General features: G+C 42.6%; 1 protein-coding gene across 6 annotated transcripts in view; it reads left to right on the top strand.

The window, feature by feature from the left end:
- SOX5 (SRY-box transcription factor 5) overlaps positions 1–24,202 on the top strand; it is a gene marked incomplete at both ends in the record, with an annotated part of 351,905 nt that overhangs the window by 219,841 nt on the left and 107,862 nt on the right. For 4 of the 6 annotated variants that reach the window (XM_080914281.1, XM_080914282.1, XM_080914284.1 and 1 more), the window contains one exon: positions 14,797–14,917. In XM_080914281.1, coding sequence (XP_080770407.1) covers positions 14,797–14,917 — 121 coding nt within the window. Of the gene's footprint in view, positions 1–14,793; positions 14,918–24,202 lie in introns of all 6 variants that reach the window. The other 2 variants (XM_080914286.1, XM_080914283.1) reach the window with 1 other exon arrangement.

A 24,202-nucleotide genomic window follows, 5' to 3' on the forward strand; every position in this document is an offset into this window, starting at 1 on the left:
GCAGCCAAAGCCCATTGAGCATATCTTGTGCTTTTATTGTAAGAAACGACTCTCAGGTCTTCTCTCTGCATCTCAGGGCTGATGTAGGGAAGTCTTCTCATACAAGAAACCCACAAAAGCTCAAATACAAAGTATTCACACAAGGTCTAACAGAGAGACGGACCCCACACTGGAGAAACATTTATATATATTAGATATATATATCATTTATAAACATTAGATATATGAGCACAGAATTGCATTTAATCTCACATCAGGATAAAGACATGGAGTTTAGAGATATAGTTATAAAAGAGATTTCAAATATAAGGAAAGGGTTCCCGTCTAGTTCCACGGGGGTTGGGGTGGGGGACCTGCACAGGCTCTGTAAAGAAAAGTTCATTCTGTGGCCTTCTGGGATTTTGCGTGGTTCGACAAAAGCCATCGAGAGTGGCTTTGATAGAGTGTTCATCCTGTCAGGTTCCGTTTTAATTGTTTTTGTATTTGCAACTTTTCTGTAAAGACGCCTTGGGGCCCTCACTTTCTCTCTGACATGAAACACGCAACACTTTTTAGTATCCTGAACCCTGGTGCGAGCTTCTGAGATGGGCAGCAGCTGAACTGGGGGAGCTGGATGGCCCCCCGCCACTCCTTGTAGCTCAAGGCATTGCCTGGAGGGAAAACCAGGAACCCTTTAGGAAGACAAACCCAGCCCAATATTCACCGTGCACGAAGCAGACGGTGATGAACCGGAAACTGACAGGAAGAGGAAGTCTATCTGTAAAAGGTTGGCCCAGCTGGGAGGTGGCCTCTGCTACCTGGGAGGCATCGAGTGAACAGTACATGCTCCGGCACAGCTTAGCGATACCCCGACTGTTCCCTTAGCTTAGGTTTGGGGCCTCCTTTTCCATCTGTGGGGAAGACAAGTGACGGTGACCATCCTTCCGGTTCTATGTCACTTGTTTGCTCCTTCCACACTCGTGCCCGCAGCCTCTCCTGTTGCCCATTTTGGTGGCCTTTTCTACCTTATCAGAGTGCCGCCGTCTCAAGGACCTTGTAGAGCACTTGGTGCCATTTGGGATATCAGTGAATTAACGAATGGAATGTGTTTCCTAAAGGCAGTGATGCTGAAGGCTGGGCTTTGAGGAAAACACGGCTCTTGAGCCCAAGGCATGTGCAGTTGTTCCTTGGGTTGGGCTATGGCTAGACATACATTCATTTATTTATCCTTTTCATCTATACTTAAAGAATTCGGAGTGATGGAGTGAGGCTCCTATGCCTAGAGATTCTATAAGCATGTCTCCACTACTGCAAATGGTACCGCAGTGGCCATGGAGCGGAGACGGAAGGGAGTCCTCAGCCCTGAGCGCTGGTCATTTCTAGGTCTCTCCACCCTATGTCCTCGGTAGCCCCACCCATGTTTGCCATCTCTTACCATCACACCTAACACTCCTGAAGCCCCATCTCATTGTGCTTTGCAGTTGTATTTACTGGTAATTAATTGTGAATACCACAGGGGCACTTTTAATCATCCTTGGAGAAAACAAGCTGATCTGAGTTGTTTTTTGCTGTTGTTGTTGCTGCGGCTGTTGCTGTGGTTTTTCTCAACTTAATTTCAAGTCCCTTTGATACATTGCCTTACTCCTACTTCTGAGTGTTGTCACCCCCTGTGTATTTCGGGCACAGACCCAGGTGTTTCCTCCCTACCCATAGGCCATTTCTTCATTCTTGGCTGTTTGCTCTGTAGATGCCCCTTCATCCAATGCACTTCCTCTTCTTCCTCTCACGTGATTGCTGTAATCGTCGATGTGAACAGAATCATTACAGGGTCACCGCCAATGTTTCACGTGCGCTGGTTCAGGGTCTCAGGTCTTCTGCTTAGATGTTTAATCCATCTGGGGTTGGTTTGGTGTGTGGTATAAGTTCTTTTTCTAGCCTGTATCTAGTTTTCCAAGCTCTGCTTATTGAAAAGACTTAGTTTACCCATTATGTATTTTTGGTTCTTTCATTAAATATCATTCGACTGCCCGTGCCTGGCTGTACTTCTCCAGTGAGCCAGGTAAAGCCCCCAAGCCATCACGAATTCACAGACTTGAAGACAGAATAAAGTCCTATTAGCAAACAGAGAAAGCAAGCCTCTTTTGAACTATAGCCAACATAATCAGGTGACGTTAGAAGAATTAATAATCGAGCATTCGTGGCATAGAATTTGCACTAGTGAATTAAAAGAGATCCCTGAGAAATGATACGGGACACAGCCGTGTGGGTGGATTCCGTTTTGAACTAAAGGTTAGTAATAGATGCTTTTATTGAAAATTATAAAATTAGGGTGAAATTTTTACATTTTATTTCAGGTCATTCTTTAGTTAAGTATCGGGGAATTTCTTTCCTGTTATTTACGAAGGAAGCAACAATGACTGCCAGCCAGAGAGCGGTGGGAGGCTCTCCCAAGCACTTACCTCAGGGTGGCAATTTCTGTGTTAAATATCCGCAATGCTCTATACTAGCTCCATTTTTCTGGTCAATTTTCAGATAGGTAATTTCTAAAATACATGTATGGAAAAGCTGGAAAATAACTTTTGTGGAAAAAAGCTAAAGCAAGATGTAATGCAAAGTGAAAAGCTCGAGTCATTCAAAGTGCCATCCTTTGTACACACACTCACACATACATACACACACCCACAGACACATACACACACAGGCACATACTTACACACACACATACACACATACATATTCACACACATATACACATACACATACAGACAGACACATACATACACACACATACGCATCTATACATACACACACAAACACATACACATACATACACACACAAACAGACACATACACACACTCACATATACACATACACACACACACACATAGACACATATATACACATACACATACATATACATACATACATATGCACACATACACACACATACACACACAGACACACATACTTACACACATACTCACACACATGCACACATACATATACATGTAAAATTGTAGTATTTTATCTTACCAAGATTATTTAAATATGATCCAATTTTACACTGAAAAGCTGTATGGGAACTAATTTTGTCACAGCTATATTTTGTAGTATGGAAGCTAGGATTTTTAGTTAGGAAAGTGGTTGCTTTGGTAATACCAGTGGTGAGGAAGTGTCAACAGATTTATAGCCAACTATTCGGCTTTGTTTAAGTCCCAAACTGTTTGTCTTTCTCATTAATAAAATAAGGAATAGTGGAGGCTGCCCCACTGATCTCCAGGGTGTTGAAAAAATGTGTAAATCTAGAAGATTTTCTGAAAATATGAAACATTTTACGATATAACACATGACTATTTTAATAAAAAGCAATCTAAACAGCCTTAGAAAGGGTGTAGATTTTTGTAAGGCATGTCCTTCTTTCATTTTTAAGTGAAGATACAGTGTAATTAAATTATACTAAGGACACCAACAGACACTGTCCAATGGCTTACCACCTGTGCTTACAACGCCCTCCTCCTTACCTAAAGTCAGGTCAGTTTTCTCTTTACAGGTGGCTTTTAGATATAAATTTTAAGAGGAATTCTGTTTAATTGATATAACTATCACACAAAGTCATTAACAGTCTTCTTTTATTAGCCACTGAGAAAACATTATGAATCAAACTTGAGTACTATTAAATTTTGTAGTGAGAGGATACCCTTTGGTCCTGCTGGGAATTGATGTCCCAGGGCAGGCTGGTCCACAGGGGCTTCCCTTCCCTGAGGAGATAAGAAAGGGGGAATGTGGGTTTTGAGGATCTGACTGGGAAGAGAGGAAGGGGAAGAGGGAGGGCTGTGACCAGGATGTAAAAAGTGAATGAATGAATGAATGAATGAATGAATGAATGAATAAGGGGAAAAGGTAGGAAACATTCTAACTGTGGATTCATGAAAACTACAATAGATAAGTGATCATTTCTCACGCTAACCCTGGTGTTTTACGTTTGCTTTCACCTTCCTGGCAAGTGGTACAGACAGCAAGATGTGACAAAAAAACAGTCTCAGAGTTGGCAAAGCCAGATTCTGCTCACGTGGCTCGTTGTGCCCATGCTTTTGAGACACATTCTTCTCTTTCTGAGAACCATGATAATCAACACAGAGGTCAGACAGATTTGAAGGAAAGGAGTTTTATCTGGACGAAAGAATGAGACTCTAGACGGGCCTGGTGCCTGTCACCTGCACAGTCAGCAGCCGTAGACAGAGGGGAAAGGGCTGGTCATGAGTTCAAAACTAGCCAGGGACTACATAACTGTTTCCAGGTGGCCTAAAGGTGAGAACTTGTCACAAAACAACAATAATCTGTCTCACAACAACAACAACAGACACTCCTGCCACAGAAAGGTTCAGGTTCTGTGGTGGAACATGTATGAAAATCTTTGATTTGAGGAAAAACAAAAACAGTAGGTGAGCGCCAACCCCCCAGGCCAGGCAGTTTGCCATGTTTGAATTGTGATCTTTGTAGTTCCTTTCTTCAACTGAAATGTCTCCCTTCTTTTTCCTCTCTAGCTTTCTGCCTCTACATCATGGTTTTTATCTTTCTTGCTTTTCTGCGACTGCGCTTCTAATAGAGACTATTCACGATGTCAGCCCTGAGCTGACAATAAACTCTGTCTTATCTTGGATTACTTGTACATATGGCTTCATCTCGGTTGAAATTTGATGTGACTTCAGTGCATATCAAAGTGTGGCTTTGCAAGAATGTAATAATTCAGTTTTTAAAATAGAGCCTATTACAAGATAATATTTAAGTCAAAGCTGTGGTGCCGCCAGGAGGAAATTTCCCCATGTTAAAGTGCCAGGGGTCTTAATTTCCACCATTTGAGAGTGGCTGCGTCTTAGTAACCATGACAACACGCACGCACCCCGTGTAAAAGTGGTACCGCACTGGTGAAATGAGCCGTCGACGGGAGGAGTCAATGGCCGTATAATATCTCAGCTTCTATTAGGTCTCGTGGCAATCTGGTTAAAGCACAGTGACACACAACGTGCAGGTATTGTCACGGGTCTGGTCCAAGAGGAACACTGCATCCTCGCTTGGGTTGCTTCTCCATCCCGGACGTCACTGCTCGCTTCCCCGGTGCTGCTTCCGGTGTAGCATGTGAACTCTTGGGGCTCACGGCACCTCTTCCTGATAGGGACAAGGAGGAACAGGGGAGTCTGCATTTTTTTAAAAGTGACAGGCAGGGTTGAATAAAAAGCAATTTTCCTTGTGGGTGACTTTACTAAAACAGGAGTTCTTCAACGTAGTACGTTTTTTACATTGACAGAACAGAGTCAGGAGCATGTCTGTGCTGTTGCTGGAGTTTGTCATGGACTGGTTTGTCCAGGGCTGGGTGCAGGGAAGGGAGGAAGTGACAGTCCTTTCTTTGGCTGCTTCGGCTCTGCGGGCAAAGCTGGAACAAGCTCTGGGGCAAAAGTATTTGTAGTCACCAGATAACTTTGCAACCGGCTTCAGTGGCACCGCTCTCTTCCTTTCTTTTTTTCTTTCTTTCTTTCTTTTTTTTTGTTTTTGTTTAATATCTTTTTTTTTTTTTTTTTTTTGGCAGCCAAGCTCTTAGTAGAACCATCTGTCTTTCTATTAGTATTTTTGAGGCCTGTTTTGAAGCCACTTTGCTTGGCAAAGTCACTTTCATCCTTGGAAACAATTTAAAAAAAAAAAAAAAGTTCGGTGGCGTTTTGCCGAAGAAGAATACTATGAAAAAAAAAAAAAAAAATCCCACATGGCTGTTCATTTTTGTTCTCGAAAACGTGCTTACTTTGTCTTTGTCTTAATCAGACGAAATTGGAGGTGGTGTGACTCCTGGGTGGAGCTGGGATAGGAACTGAGTTTTAACAGCATGTCCGTCTCTTTATTTCTCCATGAGTTTGCCATCAGCCCTCCTTGTAACTTAGGTCAAAGATAAACCGACTTTGACTGTTTGAATATTTCCCCCTAAGGACCACAGTGTTGAGTGTGATGAGTCAGACAAGATGCAAGACCATCACTGTCTCTAGGATCCCACGCCTCCCAGGGCTAAGGAGGGAAAAGCACCTATGGCTTCTTGCTCATTCTGTTTGGGCAATCTTGTGTTGTCATTTGGATATTACGGGTCTTCGTTTTCTCAGAAATTTCTGTCACTCACTAGTGTGCCCATCTAAAGGGCCCCTGCGCTTCCCACTGAAGTGACGTCGGCAGTCAGTGAGCAGGTCCCTAAGTCTTGCGCTTAAACGCCATGTGGCCCTCATCAGACCCAACTCAGGAGTGCCTGGAGATGCTGGAGATTTTTAGACTTCTAATTTCATCATCACTGGGGTGGGTGGACTAGAAACTTCTCTTCTCTGAGAACCAGAGCAGGGAGAGCCTCTCGCCGGCCCTCATAAGCCCTGTTTCCGAGGCTCCGGATTCCCAAGGGTTTTTTTTTTTTTTTTTTTTTTTTTTTTTGTTGTTGTTGTTGTTCTAAATCCAAGCCCTGCTTTGTTTTTTCTTATGAGGATCCCTTGCTGAGTTCTCCCCAACCCTCAATGGCCTGCAGACTGAAATTTACATTTTACATTTTTCTGTACCCCAGTCTCACGGTCTAGGCACTAGACCTAATGTGGTCTAATGGGAACTACAGAAGTCCAGTGTGAAGGCATCAGCGGTTTTTTTGTTTGCTGGTTTGTTTGTCTCTTATTTTTTGATATATATATATATATATATATATATATTATATATGATATATATTTATATAATGTATTTGTATTATATAAATATTATATTACATAATATATGTGTATATATTAAATATTTATCATATATATAAATAAATATATAATACATATTATATATTTACATATAATTATTTTTGGCTTACCTTCTCTTTTTCACAGAGCCACCCTGAAACTCCCCTCCCCTCACTCTCTGACCCAAGCTCTCATCTTCCAATCAGACCTTGCCTCCATCACTGAGGGAGTGGCTTCTGTTAACCAATCAGTCTCGCCTTTCCACCTACCCATCTACACCACGGGCCTGCCTTTAGTCACTTTTAAGTAGGCTATGCAACTCTGTTAGGAGCTAAAACCTTCTCTGCCCTCCCTTTCAGCCCACTCAGATGCTAGACCATCAAAGTCTCTTATCCATGTATTTAAAACTCTACATTTTTTGATTACCTTTTGGAAAGGTAATGTGCTTGGACCTTGGCAGGGCGCTCTTGTCTTTTTTCTAAGGACGAGTCTACCCCCATGAGCTCTGTGTCCTTGCCCACCACTCAGAGTTCAATCCTTTGAGACAGGCTCCATTCCCGTCTGCAGGAGCTGACGATGGTGAGGTGCCCTTCAAAGAACAAAGCTCAGACAGTTTCTCCTCTCTGAGTATCCTCTTTCCTCTGCGTTTTTCTCCTGCCGTTCATTCCCACCTTCTCGGACTCACCCTTGTTCCGGCATCCGGAAGCTTTCTATTGTCTTTACCCAGACTCTGAGCTGACCTCCCTGCTCATACATGGATTCCTTCTCCAACTTCTGTTGGATGGTTGCTGCAACCTGATGATCATGAGACTTGGTTCTTCCCTGTGGTTTCTGACCCCTTTTCTAGAGCATCAGTGACTTCTCATCCCAGATCCTTGGTGAGCTCCTCACTCAGCCCCGGGCGCGTCCAGACCCCGCCTACTGGAACGGCTTCCCCAATGGGCGGGCATGGAGACCATGCAACCTTCAGTGCCTGTTGGAACTTTCCTTGAGCTCTTTCAGCTCTGCTTTTTCTTGGTCGGTTGCTATCCCCTTAGAGCAAGGCTCTAGGTGTCATCCTTGGCTCCGTTCTTTACCTCTGCGTCTTCCTGTCTAAATTTTTTTCTCCTGGTGCATACCTATTGGGAATTGGCCCTTCCTTGTCTTTTGCCCTCGTCCCATCCTATCAGCTCTGTAGGTGTGCTTTCAGAACTCTTCCTATTCCAGGCTGAGTGTTCTATCTACACTGCTGAATCAGCACCATGATCTGCCAGCCTATCCGGGAAAGAGTAGGTAGTTAGTGGACCCAGATTCACCATTGACTCCGAATTTCTCACCTCTAGCCTCCTCCTCCAGGGGGTTTTGTCCCCCTCCTGTGGAGATTTTCTCCTGCCTATCTTGCCTCCCTTTCTCCCTGTCCTGCAGCTGTCTCTGGGCCCGGGGTGAGGTGGGGCGGGGTGGGTGGAGCTTGTGGAGAAACAGTAAAGCTGGCATCCTCCCTTCTGCTCCTGGTCGGACATATCTCCCATAGTGCTTCCTGGAGATCTCTGTGACTGACTGGGTGGTACTGAGTCGTAATTGACTCTTTGTTCCACATGACTCAGAGCAGATGTGGGTGTGAATTTATTTCCTGATCCTTAGCCACCTCATAGTGAATGTTGTGCCTAGATGATGTGCATCAGACAAAAATAAACAAGCAAAACCAATTCATATAACCAACAGGAAGCAAATTAATATCATAAGCATCTACTCAAGATGGAGCCAAAAAGTTGTACAATAGAATGTATTAAATACGAGATGCTAAAATGAATAATTATTTGATATTTTTCCTTATAAATGTGTCAGTGCAGTTAATTGGGGCGGGGTCACACGTTTTTGGAGGGCCTGAATATTTGCAGCATCTTCTGGTAGAAGAATAGAAGGTGTTAAGAAACGAGATGCATTTCGAAGTCTTAGAGTCAGAATGTAGCTGTGTAAATTTGTTATGACATATTCCAACTTGTGAATAACATGCCCCCTATTAAGAAAAGGGACCCAAATTTTGTGACAAAAGTAGTTTATTGAAATTTAATTAAAAATGTCACACATTTCTAAAACTTAATTAAGAGTTTAGAAGAAATTTCATGCATTAAGTAATAAACTGAATTTAGTAGTGATTTAACTTAAATCTTCAAAAGTAGCAACTATAGAAGACTAGTTCTTTTTAGAATGTGTCCAGTATGACTAGTTCATTTTAGAATGTGTCCAGAGAGCCTGGAGCTTTTTCACCCACGTGTGCTCCTCTCTCCAAAGTGGATACAGAGTTTTAGTAGCGATCAGCTGAATGGTATAGCTAGCATACAGCTCCTCACTCCTTCGAAGAGTTAGATGCGCAGAACTGCTTGCCCATCAAATTACTGAACACTAAGTCATTACTCAGGTGATGAGCCCCTTCCCACATCACCCTCCCACCCATCAAACACAGGTGTCACATCTCAAGTACACCTTTGTACAGTTTTATCTTAGGTGTGTTTCCCCTTTAACATTCATTGACCACCACAGCTCTTGTACCCAGAAGCCCATCCACCTTCTCCACAATGCACACTGTGGGCCCCTCGTGCTTGGGGGAAATCCTCAGCAACTTCAAGTACCCTTGGAAACATTGCAAACAAGAAAATTACCAGCCGAACTGTTTCCTGTTCCCCATACTCTGCATGACCACAGAAGTCCCTCTGCTCTTGACTTGAGAGTATGAGCAATTTTCATCAGAGGGCACATTTTTCAGCAGAAGAATTTGAGTTGTGGAGATAAAGTGTGTGTGTGTAAATGTGCTTCAGCTTCATGTGTAGACCTACCATACACTGCGGTATTGTGCATTTGCTGGGAGCCTCGTTGGGAATATAAACAACCCCATCTTCTTCAGGCTGCCCTTAATGATCTAAAGAAAACTCACTGTTGAAACCGTAAAATTGGTCTGATATGTTTTGTTTAGCCTTTCCTTTTTGTTCTGTTGGCCTTAGCTTAGCCTTAAAAAAATACAGTACTAGGAACAATTTATTTGTCCAAAGTAGGTCTGATTTTCTTGTCAGTGTGATGACTGTTTCTCAGATAAGAGAGACCCCAGGTTCCTCCTCTCTTTAAAGGATGTCGTTTCTCACTTGTCATTTTAAAAATATTTAGACACTAGAAATTTAAAGATAAAACAAGATATACTCAATAATTACCCATAATAAAATAAAAGTTTCAAATATACACATTTGGTAAAAAAAATCCCTGAGGAATTTTACCTTGTCCCTTGTAATATTACAACTCTTACCAAATTAAATAAACAACCTTATCGAATAATACTTTCATTCACATTTATCCCATAGTAAAAACCACCATTAAGTAATATCACTGAGAAAAAAAATCTCTATATAAAAACAGTGGTGATGCTCACCTGGATCCTGAATACTTGAAAGAAGAAGCAAGATGGACCTGTGTTTGAGACCAACGTGAGATACAGCAAGAGAGGGAGACATGAACTTGGAACCCACAGGGAAACACTAGAGCTGGTACATGGTCAAGAGATGAGTGAAAAGCCTGGCAGCTCCAGTATCCGCGTCCTCTCCTAAAACTGAGAGCAGGAAAAACCCAGAGAATATTTGCAAAAGAAAATAGTAACACCGGGATAACCAGTAACTAAGACAACACAGTAGAGCATGATAGGTTGGCCACCTACAGCACCAGTGCGTAATGTATGCCTGACATTTCTGTGTTACCTTCTACCTCCTCCGAAGATGTAACATATGAACCCACGTCGTCCTTCCATATGAGTAAGAACACAAACCCCCTGGAGCATTCTCTGCTCCACTTCTCTGATAATTGGAGTCCTTCCGGGTCAGTAGATAAGCTAGGTCTCCGAAGCATTTTTGTAGACTTTGCAGTTGATAGATTGCAGGTGCTTCATTGAGGGAACTCCCAGTTCATCCAACCTGCTGGCTCATGAGTTCTCCATATAAGAGCCCAAGCTGTGGGGTCCAAACACAGAGAGAACGAAGTTGAGCTTTGTTTTTCCTAAATAAATAAAGTTCACAGGGGAAACAATCTGATTAAAAATCATTCAAGACTGGAAGTGTCCTGTTACCTTTCTCTAGTGTTGGCTTCTTAAATTATGAAAGGCAGTAGTTGTATCTGCTCTACAGCTGGATGCACTAAGCACCTGGTAAATCAGAGACGTTGTGTAAGTCTCGAAATTACCTGAAGAATGAGTACAGCTTTGCCATAAAGAAACATGGAGGGGATTGATTAGTCGAGCATGAGATCGTGCTGCTGAGTGCATTCTGCTGTGGTCAAGCAGAGACGAAGCCTGCAAACATGTTCTGAAGACCCGCTGGGTCAGGAGTAAAGGGTGTGCAAAGGAAGGTGGCAGAACTGTCTGGAAAAGGAGCTAGGGAGAAAGGAAAAGTCATACTAAAAGGCTTGGCCATTGGTCACTAGAATGAAAGCAAGCCATCCAAAGATAAAAAGCTAGAGGGATAAATGCAGTGCAGAGCTGAGCCTTGGGGGATAAACATGGCAACCAAATGGAATTATATACCCGAGAATCACTTAGGAATTTTATAAGGGGCATAACTTAGTGCCTGTTATTGCCTTGGCTAGGACCTTCCCTTCCCAATGCTGACATATCTAAAGGTTCTTTGGACAAGACCCAAAGAGTTGTTGGCAGTGATGAAGAATTCTTAAAAACAGTTCTGCTGGGGTTGTCCAAAGCCTGAAATCCCAGGACCTGGGATGCTGAAGAAGGCGGCTCTTTGGGAGTTTAAATCTCTCCAGGGCTCTATGTTGGGACGTTGTCTCAATGCAGTTTTCTCCTTAAGCTTGGGTATACAATATCATCAAGAGTGCTTTGAGCAAGGCTGTGGGATGATTGTCAACCTTTGAGACTGAACATGGACAAGAGTCTCATGTTGGGCTTTCTCAAGGCTTGTCACAGGACTCTGGAACTTATAAGTCTGATAGTTGCTATATTAAAACCAGATCCATGATCACTGTCAGTCTGAGCATCATTTTGATTACATCATAACAACCTGAGAGGTGGCTGCTCCTCATGGCCTTGCTGTATGTTTAATTCAAGTATTCTTCCTTTTAAGTGATATTATTAAATTTATGATATATGTTGTAACCCACTCTTTCTTAGAAATAAGCTGGATTGTGTAAAGCGACTGGTAAAATGCGTTGTGTGGAATGTAAAGACTGTCTGGTAGCTAGCCATTGTCCATAACCAGTGTGGCTGGTCAGTCATCTGTCTCTTTGCCTCTTATTCTCATCTGCTTCCTCATAGCATCCTGAACTATCACATGCTATCTGTTTGGAGTCTGTTTGCTTCATGATTTAGTCTACAAGTCCTACATTTGTACTGTTGGTTGAGTACTCTAACCTTTGACTCTTAACCAGTGGTATTTCCATAAGCATTTACCTTCTACCAGTCTGTCTGAGAACTATAGACCACAATCATCCAAGCTTCAGTCTTTGTCTTGAAGTAGTATTTTCTCATTCTAGAACCTCTGCTTCCAGTGTTATGTGTAGCAGAGAGATTTAGAACAACTTGGCAAAAGGCATAGTTTGTAACTAGCAGCCATTACTAAAACAGGACTTCTTCACATTTTCCTATATCTCTTCCGTCCCTCTCTCTCCTTGTCTCTCTCTCCCTCATTCTCTCTCCTTCTTTCCTTCTCCCTCTGTCCCTTTTCTATTCTCTATGTCCTTCTCTCTCCCTCCTTTTCTCTCCCTCCCTTTCCCTTCCTCTTTTAGCTTTCTTCTCACTCATTCATCCCTTCCCCCATCCTGAACCAGCCAGTCTTGGAGAGTTAATCCCAGAGGTTTATTGTGGCAAATGAAACAAAGAAGAAGCTAGAGGTGAGCTTTTAAACCAAGAACTGATGAGAAGTATGAGCGTCTTAGGATTTCTAGGGATTGTGAACAGCAGTGAGATGCAGACTGAGGTGTGCCACAGAGATCATGGGATCTTGGTTTCCTTGATGATTGTATTCTGACTACCGAGCTCAACTGCACACACATAGTTGGTAGTTATTAAATATTTTCTACATTGCTGAATTAGGTATTGCACGGAAAGATTTGTGAAAAAACACAGTGTCAGGTATATGACTTTTAACATGATCCTAAATCAGTAACCATATCCCCAGGGATAGACACTGACCAACAGATCTACTCACCTGGGAGAGCTCACCAAAATATTTATTTGAAAAACAATAATGCTACTTATATCAGTTACTAACTTCTGCATCAGATAATAACATGACATATTTGTAGAATTAGTTAGGCTAGATTGTATTTTCTAAAATGTTTTTAATTTAGTATGTGTATATATGTTCACCTCTCTGCCTCTGCCTCCCTGGCATACACCACCACATCAGCCCATTGTCTTTGCTCACATGGATTCTCGGAACCAGACTCAGGCCCTGTCGATAGCGAGTCAGCATTTCACTGACTTAGCCATCACCTTGCCCAGCGATTCTGTTTTGATAGTTCGTTATTTATTAACTAATGTGGGTTTCACATGATAAGAGGAGTATTAGAAACCTGGAGTCCAGATGAGAGATGACAACTGAAACAAGACTATGCTTTCCCAGGAGAGGTGTGACTGATTTCATCAGAGAGCTGCGTAGTCTGGCAAACCAGCCACATGAAGCACTTTGCTGTCAACTGCATCTCCTCAAATGAGAGGCAAAGAGCAGGGTTTTTGCCCTATGTTCTCTTCAAGGCTATTGATAATATTGTAAAATTTCCAATGTTATTTGTGAACAAAAGAATTGATCTCCAAATAATAGTAACTCCCAGGTAGATGATAGAGATTCGGCTTGAGTTCTGTAAGAGAGAATGAGGAGGCTAAGGAGATGGCCCGTGTGACATCATTGCTAAAGGATCATGCATGGGACCGGCATGCAGATCCCAGGCAGATGCTTGTCTGTAATCCCAGCACTGGGGCAGGAAAAATGGGCACATCCCTGCAGCTCACTCCCCAGCCAGTCAGGCCAGGGATGAGCTCGTGTTTGCTGAGAGAGGCCGCCTCCAAAGAACACAGTACAAACTAATGAAGGCCACACCCTACGCCAGCCACTGGCCTCCACGTGCAACACAAAGCCAGATGCATTCGTATGTACCCTCGTGTGTGCACACACGCATGAACACACACATACATTACAGACACACATAGAATTAACACTTGCAGGTGTGGTTTATCAAGGATGGTTTCCTCCTTTCTGGGAGGTGGTGACTCTTTAAACAATATCTCAATGCTAAAAGGCAAGAGTGTGGCGTTTTCACCAGGAGGCTTGGTACCAAATGCACTCACTTTGTTGGATGCTGAAGTCAGTTATCCTTGGGAAAGGATGAGGCCTTCTAGCTGTTCCCTCTGAGGTAGTCCCAAGGCATGCCCTTAAAACCAAATAACTGAACAAATTTCATATCAGCAACTGGTTTTACCTTTGCTTTTAAGATATGTTCATTGCGCAGAGTGATAGCATTCATAAAGGTTCTTTCTTTCACGTGGGTTATATCCAAGTAACATCCTTATTTCCCCAAGCTCTCACACTTCCAGTTTCATGTCCATACATACGAATATGTGTGTGCATGCATGCGTGTGTGTATGCATATAGAGAAAGAAGTGATTCTATACACCTCTATAAAATCGAGTCCCCAAACGAAAGTAGACATGCAATATTGGTCTTTCAGAGTAGGACCTTCTCGGTGTGGTGCCCTTCAGTTTACACCCTCCCCCGAGCGACAGAATTACCTGCTTTATTATGACTAAGACTATTTAGTGCGTGTGTATGCCCTGCCCTTTTTGATCGATTCACCTGCGGGCAGATGCCGAGGCTCATCTCATGCCTTGGCTGCCGTGACTGAGGCTACAAGAGTGGGAGGCAAGCATCCCTGCGGCAGGAAGCATGAGCATCTTTCAGGTCCAAATTCTTGGCGATAGCCATTCTGACAAGTAGGGTGCGGGGAGAATTGAATCTAGACACATGACTTTCTCTCCTAGTGGCACAGGGCTTCGGTGAAACTAGGGGGACACCAAGACTGCTTCTCTTTGATTCGCTCTCTCACGTTCAGCAGGTTCAGGGTCAGCTACCACCGTTGATGATCCCCGTGTTCCCTCCTGATCAGCGGACCCTCGCAGCAGCTGCCCAACAAGGATTCCTCCTTCCTCCCGGTTTCAGCTACAAGGCTGGGTGCAGTAAGTACTCTGAGCTTTTTGATTCCGGAGCGGGTGGAGGGCATGGCTTTCAGTTGGAGTATTTAACCGGAACTGCCACACCGGGATATGCGTTCACTCACTGAGCGGGAGATAAAGCACTGCAGTGGTGCAGGAACGGTTAGACTAGGTAAGCATGCATCTCATGTCTGTGACCCCAAAACCAGCACTTGTACCTTACACCTCCCTTCATGCCTTCCAGTCCCAGTGTTCTGCTAACATACGAATATAACATCAGGGTTCACTTTTTAAAGAACTGTTTTCCTATAGTTTTGCATTGTCTAATTCCCTACAGAGAATGGGATCTTCCTGTATTCCTTATGTTAGTAGCGCATTGTAGTTGGGATGTAAATGACCTTTATAGACTTGTGAATTGTGGGCAGTGCCCCTCCCCAACCCCCGAGTGGCCCATGGTGATGGTGTTTGAGAAAGTTGTGGAACTTGTAAGACACATCTTCTGGAGGATGTGAATGGTCGCCGGTGAGCCTTGGAGGGTCTACTGCCCCACCTGGTCTCTATTTCCTCTTTGGTTTCTAACTGTGGAAGTTTCGGAAGCCAGCCTCACACCCCTGCCTCGATAGATGGCAGCCCTTCACAGTGTGAACCAGAAACTGCCCTCCCTCTCTTAAGTTGCCTCGTGCAGCATTCATTAGTTTTCCTGGTATCTTGAACCCGCTCCAGCTCACGTGAAGAGTCCAATCTTTGACCTGTAGTGGACAACTCTCCCTCTGGTCCCTTGGTGTCATTTATGAATTCCTAGCTGCTCGATATAATTTAAAGGTTTAAAAGGCTAGAAATAAGTGTTAAAAAAAAATCACAGGTGTAAAAATGCAAACCATCACCTAGCAGAAAAATTAGAATTAGTTTCTAGTTGAGTTGTGCAGAGATCCTCAAGCAAATCACAGTTCAAAACTCAGGACTGTAAAGACCCAGGCTGCCATTTTCTCCTCTGTGTAGTTTTTTTTTTTTTTTTTTTTTTTTTTACTGGTTTAGCCTATATTGCTCTCCACTTGGTTTTCCTGTGTTTCCTAACGAGTCAACATATTTTCTCTCCATTCTGGACCCTTGACTTGCCCATTTCAGAATACAGTTACGCAGTTCAAACTTTATAGATCATCACTTAGTCTAGACACATAGAATTCTTTTTTTAAAGGATAATTAAAGTCTGCATTCTAAGGATTTAAAACTCTCAGAATGGTTTCCATTCTAAGGATAGAATTCTACATTCTGTTGTTACTCCCAGCTCTGTGTAAGCATAGAGGGTCTTAGGCTTCCTTTCTGTTTGTGCAAAACATACAAACAAACAAACAAAACTGCTCCTCACTCGAAACACACACAGCCAATGTGACTGTGGGCTCTTCTTCTGTTTGTTCACTTGCTTGTTTGTAGTAATCGAGCTTACTAAAGCAACAAGAGGCCACTGCTTAACCAAATCATCCTTGGCCTCAGACTGCATGGCAGGGTGTGTGCGTAGCACCATTTTCTCTTCCCAAAGAGAAGGAAGTGTATTTTTAAGCAAAAGTACAAGTTCCATTAGCAAATGCTCTGCAGAGGAGAGTGAGCGTTACCTCACCTATAGAGCCAGACACGGTCAGGAACACAGGGCTCCTCGCTCCCCTTCGGCAGCTGCCACGTTCAATGTGTCATGGACCAAACCAGGTTTTACTGTTGTGAAAAACAGTTGGTATTCTAACTGTTTGAAATTCATGTCTTTCCTGCTTAAAGTTATAAACTGTACAACTTCTTCAGTTACCTTGGAAATAAAATAGCATCAAGCTTTTTCCTTCTGCGGGCCAACGTCAGCTTGGCACCTTGCCAGACTCTAGAACCTAGCAGACGTGGGTTGTGAAGAAAAGCAGCTGCACTGGTTGATGTCCAGTCTCTTGGGGACAAGCCTCAAAGGGTGGCTGGGTGGGCATGAGAAAAACTCTACAGACTGCTTCTCCACTGATCACATGGCAAGAAAAGAAAGTGGGGAGCCAAATAAAGCCTACCACCCCATCTTCAGTGTGACTGCTCACCCAATTTCCCCGTGGCTGACAACCTGATGTCAGTATACGGAAGTCACTTTGAGTTATGATGTAGTTCTCACTGACAAATACTGTCCAGCCCACATACTGTGTGGATCCAAAACCAGAATCTTTGCATCAGCTTGTGAAGCACCAAGCTAAGATTTGCTAAGATTTGTTCAGGAGCGAAAATGTTCAAGTAGGCACCGGCGGCTGAGGAATCTGTCCACTGCAGTCTGAGTTAACAAATCTTATTTTCAGGGAAAAAAAAAAAAAAGAGGCTCCTTGGAGAATACAGGTATCAGTGGAGGTGATGATCCCATTTTGAAAATAATGATAAAAAATGTTTCCTGCCATGGAGTGGACAAAAGAAATTGTCGCACAGCTCCCGCTACAAGGAGGCACAGCGCAGGGAGATAGCAGCAGAAGTTAGCAGCCAGAGACCTCAAAACACGCTGCACAGAAGGGGAGCAGTGAGGGTGCTGTCTGTCAGGCTCACCCACCAGTCTACCTGTCAGTTCACAGCCGTGAGAGTGTAGATAACAAAGTCCGGCATTCTGTTTGGGCACATGACTGAACCCAGACACAGCCTGTGAGCCCGCGCTTTGCTTTCACTTTCTTCCCCATTTCTTAAGACCTCAGAAAGTACTTGTGAACCTCTGTTGGGGACACAGTGGCGTTTGTTTAGTTGTTGATCAGAGACCCAGCCTCCCTCTGCAGCCCAGTCTTTCTGCCTCTGCCCTGTGGCATCTTGGGATTTGAGGTATCAGCCTCAGTATTTGTCCAGTAATAAACGTGAATTAGTAAAGCCAAGCTTTGTGAGAGAGAGGAGGCTTGAATTTGATAGGGTCATCTGAAAACAGTCTGGGTAGGTGTAGCAGTAAATATTTAAAAAAATAAAAATAAAAAGCACCATTCAACTCTACCACCAGCTACTCTCTGTCCCCAGTGGTCTGTCCACCTCCATGGCTGGCCCCATGCAGTGTAGCATCTGTTCCCTGTGGTTATAGTCACAGTTCCCAGTAACCCGGTAAAATCAAAACTCTAGAGGCTTGTACTTTATCAATCAGTATTTATATCAGTAAATTCTCACCCTCAAAATGTCCACACAATAAACTCAGAGCCAATTGATAGTGGTATAAACTGCCCACCTAGATAAGATGAATTGTCCTGTGATCTCCCATTCCTTATAAGATGTTCATAGCTACATGGGGCTATTTAAAGCCACATGAGACTGGGTCATTCTTCTCCCCCTCTATTTTCTCTTCCTCTCCTTTCTTCCCCTATCTCTCCTGCCTCCCAAAAACTTTGTGCCCACCTTTCTTTTTCACTGCCCAATCACAGGCCTTGCCTTATCTTGTGCTCGACCTCACCTGCATGTAGACATCAACCCACAGGTAGGTTATCCAATTCACTTTTGGAAAGGAAATGACCTGTTAGTACTTTCTAAACTCTTAAGCAAGCTACAGTGTGGAACATAAGTTTATATCACATAATTTACAGTTTCAAGACTAATGTATATCTGACAGGACTAGCTCATTGGATGCAGAATGTAATCATTAAATAATTCTGGAATGTTAGTTCTGAATTCTAAACCAAGTGGGTACACTCACAATTTAGTTCAATCACTCCAAGGGTCTCATGAGTGTATACACATAGTCTTCAGAGAGGAGCACCAACGTTGAGGAAAAACTTTCACTCATGAGCTCTGAGACTTCTACCAGGCACCTACCTTCAAATAAAGGTTTGAGTAGCTTTGGTACCTGCAAAAGTACTTCGTGTTTGTAGAAATACACATCACCTGTGGTTGTTTATCTTATAAAACCCAATCCTACCTTAAAAGGATGAGATAAATTTGTTGTGTGCATATATTGGTGTACACCAAACATGTTCAACTTGGAGCAAATTTTAGAGACCTTGGCTAGTGGAAGGGTTGAAGCTTGCTCTTCAGTTTTCTTTCTCTGGGCCCTCTTCCCTCTGTACACAGTTTCCAGCTGGTGATTTTCAAGAAACCCCTGATTCTCTACAGCGTTTAGTTTAGAAACAGAATTGGGAAGAGTAGATGACTCAATGATTGGTAGCCACAACCCTCTGTTCTTTTCTCTATTTGGGCACAAAATTTCCAATCCTCTAATTCTAAAAGTCACAAGCATTGGAAATTTTGACAAAGGGACATTTTATATGGAAATAATAAAATCTTAAGAAAAGTCAAAATTCAATAAAAGAAGTTTTTATGCACACTATAAAAATGGGTTGGAAAAGAGCTGGCTTGATCACTTAGCACAGGGTGCAGAATAAAGTGTGTCATATGACCATTGACACAGAGTCACCTTGCTGTAGAGACAGGAACCAAACATCTTGTGCCATGGGCCTGAGGGTGATCTTGGTTAACTCCCAGGGGCATGTTGGTTATAAAGGCATCTATTTGGTACTTTGCACAGGTCCATATTTAATTGTTGGACTTTTCTATGTTCTAAGAAGAAGTGGTTGGATTATCATCTTTCTTAAAGGTGGCATCACATAAGTATGGCTTTGAAAGTGTCTTAACTTAGGAAGGTCTTGGGGATTTTTGCCTAGTGTATGTAGTGTTACTGCTGCCGCTGCTTCTTTTTCTTGTTCTTCTTGCACTTGTTTTTCTTGTTCTTGTCCTTGTCCTTATTTTCTTCTTCTTCTTCTTCTTCTTCTTCTTCTTCTTCTTCTTCTTCTTCTTCTTCTTCTTCTTCTTCTTCTTCTTCTTCTTCTTCTTCTTCTTCTTCTTCTTTCTTCTCCTCTTCTTCCTTCCTCTTCCTCCTCTTCTTGTTTTAACTCTGTTACTACAGAGTTTATTTTTTTTAAAACCAGGAAGCTGTCATGAACATAAAATAACAAAACCTATTCCCACATAATTTACAGAACCATGTGTACTGTTGTGAAGATAATCAATTCATAGATCTGTAACAGTTGATTCCTCCCTGTATATAATTGAAAGTTCTCCACTGTGTTGGTTTTGTGAAATTTTCCCAGTCCCACATTGGCAAAAGCAAATTAACAGGTACTGGGAATGGCAGAGCTTGGAGGTGGAATCAGGTTCAAAATCTGATGTTCTGCTCCTCCTCCAGCAAGTCTGGGAGTGCAAAGAGTAATGCCCCACATAGACTCACACATTTAAATAGCTAGTCTCCAGTTGGTGGCGCTGTTTAAGGCAGTTTTGGAACCTTTATAAAGCAGATTATTGCTGGAGTAACTACATCAGTATGGGTAGATTTTGAGAATTTATGTTACCCCACTACCTCCCGTCTGTCTGTCTGTCTGTCTAATCTATCTATCTATCTATCTATCTATCTATCTATCTATCTATCTATCTATCCATCCATCCATCCATCCATCCATCCATCCATCCATCCATCCATCCATCCTGCTCTCTCTGCCTCTTGTGTGCAGATGAAAGTGAGATCTCCCTCCCTGGCTCTGTTTTTGCCTGTGTGACAAACTTTCCCTGACATTATAGGCTCTTTCTCCAATAGAGACTTATTTGCCATGGCCAACTCAAAGGGATTCTTTATAGGAATATACTTCCAGACTCAGCAGCTAAACCAGCCGTCCTCAAAGGCTTTAGCTTATAAAATTTGAGGAAGGGAGAGAATTAGGGGTCTGGAGAAAATTAATCCCAATAATTTAAACACAGTGTGGAACAAAACCTGAAGATTCAATCAGATATCCCTTCCTCTACCTATTGACTTGGAGCCTGCAGTCTGCAATGGCCCACACCTGGCTTTCCTCCGTTGGTTTAATAAATGTGTACCACAATGATGGGTTTTGGCTTATGCTTTGGTGACTGCTGGACACTCATTGCCTATGACCTGTGTGTCAGCTAATACCGTGGACTCTGTTAAATCAGAAATTAGCATGTGGTCTTCTAAATGTCAGATCACAGACCCTGTGCACCAGAGATACACAGTGGAACCCACAAGGTCTCCTGTCAGGCAATGACACATGTGGCATTAACTAGAAACAGGAACATGTCAACAAGTTTGCCTGAGGAAGTCGATGCCATTTAATTCCTAAGCATTAATTTTATTGTGGTATATGAGGAACTAATTAACTGAGAGTCTCCTTTCTTATAGAAAGAGGGAACACCATTCAGAAAACAGATGCAGAGTAAATACAGCACATTTCAAGTTTATTAAGCTTGGCTTATCAACCTCTATTTACTTAAGCTAATCTCATGAGGCAATTAAGTATTGCAATCACTATATTGCTATTTTATTTAGCACACTTCTGAAAAATTAATCGATGTACTAAAATGCAAAAAGAGCACGCGATTGAATCTCTCCGTCTCTAGTTTCACAGAGCCAAGAGTGACTAAGTACAGTTCCTTCAAAAAAAAAAATCATGTAATTGTTTCCAACGGGAGCCTAATAAACAGACAAGTGGAAACAGACGTGGAAAATGCTAACAGGAAACATCCCAAAGTTGGTAGTAATAAAAAAAAAAAAATCCCAGCAAAGGTTGAGGGTGCATCAAACCAGGGACTGAAATCATTTGCTGCTCACCCCGGGGACCCGAGCTGATTCTCAGCACTCAGGTTGGGTGACAGGTTGGGTGACTGACAACCACCTGTCACTTTATCTCCAGGAGATCTGAGAAGTCTTCTGTCCTTTGTGGGTACCTGTATGCGTGTGGCATGTGCTCACCCAGACATGTAAATAGAAATAAATTTATATCTTAGAAAGAGGTAGGCTTCAAAAGAAGGGAACATTTCTTATCAGCATTCTCCCACAATTGCAATCTCTGTTACTTTCCTCAGTCCAGAGAAGCCTCATCTAGTCTTGAGCCTGATCCTTGAAGAAGTGGGGGGGGGGGGCACTTACAAATGCTGGGGGTAGTTTTGTAATCATTTCTGTTGGTGGGTACCTGTTACAGAAAATATTTTAAAATTTGCCATGTGGCCAGTTCCTGTACCACTCTGAGCTCCTCTTGGCTCTCTCTGACCCTGGCGGTCACTTCCATGCTAATTCTAGCTCCATAGGGCCATACAGAACTTGCACTAATTTATCTCAGTGGCTCCACACTGGCTTTCAGGGTACCCTCTGACATGCGTTGTCCAAGAGCCATTCTAGTGCGGCACCTCACCACATCACTTTCACTCACAATTCCCTTGGTGGGTTGTTCCCACACCAGGCACACACATCCCAATTCTGTGGCGGGCTTGGCATGCCCCATCATTGCTCCTTCTCTTGAACTCAGTTAAGTTGCCACATTAAGGAAAACACAACACAATAACTTCTGATGTAATTGATGTGATGTAAATTTTCCATCTAGACAGCACAAAATCCTGCACACACCCATCCCTTATAAAATATTCATATCAACCTCTATCTGGGCACAGAGAAGAATCTGCCTCCATGCTGCTCCCAGCTCCTCCTCCTCACTCTTAACTCCTTCCTCTCTTTCTAAAACTTTGTTCCTGCCTTCTAGTCTAATGACAGGCCTCCTTTTATCTTGTACCCACCCCTCCTGCACAAAGACATCATCTTACAGGTACCATACCTATGTTTTTATGACATCATCCTTTCTCAGTAGCTCAGAAGGTCAATCCTTCCCTTTGTGCTTTCCCTCTTTGAACATCCAGCCAGCCACAGGAACAGTTCCAGACACTTCATGGGATAATTGATATTTTTTAACTGACTCAGTATAACTATTTCTGAAGAAGACAAATCATTGTCACATCACAATTGGGTATTAGGTGAGTGATACAATTTTGAAAATAAGGAAGGAGGAAGAGTTAAAAGCCTGTCACTAAGTCATAGCCCAGTTGAATACATCCATTACTGGCACCTTATTTCCAACCTCTGAGGATGGCTATGCTATGTGCTTCCTTTAGAAGTGTGGGGTTCTGTGCCGTCACCCCCAGGTGTCTGAAACATGCCATATATTTCCCACTAGCTGCTTTCTTTCCTGCTGCCCCAGTTACATTTCTCACTACTGTGACCAAGGGATGACATGAGGCAGTCTACAGGTGGGAGGGTTTGGAAGCCAGCACTCCATCTTGCATAAGGGTGGTCATGGAAGCCTGAGGCAAGCACCCACATTGTTTCAGCTGTGGGAGACAGAGCATTCTCCTAAAGGGTCCACAACCTTCTAAACTGGAAGGCAATCACTCACATGAGCCTCTTGGGGACATATCCATGCAAGCCAGGACACCTGAAGACCACAGACTCTGAGCACAGTCCAGGAAATGAGATGTCTGCTCTGACAGACAGAGCAGCAAAATGCCTATTAAAGAAGAATAAAAATCTTTAATTACAATGATAAACCCTAAGGACAAGTTGGATATGAAAGAGAAAACACATTTATTTGTGTCTAAATTGACTTAAAAGAATGCCCTTCTTCTAAATTGCTACCTCTTAATATTATAATCCTACTAGGTCCATTTTGTCCATAACATTCCATTCCTTATTAAGACACAGAAGCGGGACTTAGAGGTATATTCTGGTATAGTTCTGAATGCAAAAGCAATTAGTTAATGAATGGGCAGCTCAATGAGAGTTACTGTGCAGGCCTCTAATTACAGCCTCTGCAGTCATGCTAGAAAGCAGAAGAAAAAGGCACCTTCCTAAAAGATCCCATTTTCAGAGGTAGCAAAGTGCCTGAGAGGATTAATCCAGGATTTTTATTCACACTGGAATTTTCCAATTCTGACCCAAAAGTTGAAGTAAAACAGCTACTTCATCATTGATATGCAGAGATGTCTGTCTGTTCTAACTATTTTCTAAAGTGCTCATAAATTAATCTCTTTCTAAACTAGCTATCGAGGTAACTGTTAAATAGGATAAAGTTTTCATTTGCAATGCCACATTAAAAAGTAATAAAACTGTTTTATTAAAAGAACCTTCTGTGTTAAAAATGTTAGCCTGTGACAGAGCAGTTAAGAGCTAATGATCATCTCAGAATGTCTTATTTTAAAATATCTATAGAGCCAAACAAGGCCCAATATATTTTACTTTCTCAAATAAAATTCACTAGGAATATTTGCATTCATTCTTTACTATTTGATGGGAGTTAATACAATATATTAACATGCCTCATAAAATTTTTTAAATTAAAATCATATTATGCTATGATAGCAATTTTTTTCATTGAGAAAGACATTCATTACTTCTTTGTTCTGAGTTGAGCAAGTTGTTTGAGGAGAATCCTTAGATATCTAAGTGCTCTGGGGCCGAAATCATTGCTCAGCGTCATGGAGCAAGAGATGCTCTTGTAGAGTTTCTGAGTT

The sequence above is a fragment of the Micromys minutus genome, assembly GCF_963924665.1.
Source record: "Micromys minutus genome assembly, chromosome: 3".
NCBI classification, from domain to species: Eukaryota; Metazoa; Chordata; class Mammalia; order Rodentia; family Muridae; genus Micromys; species Micromys minutus.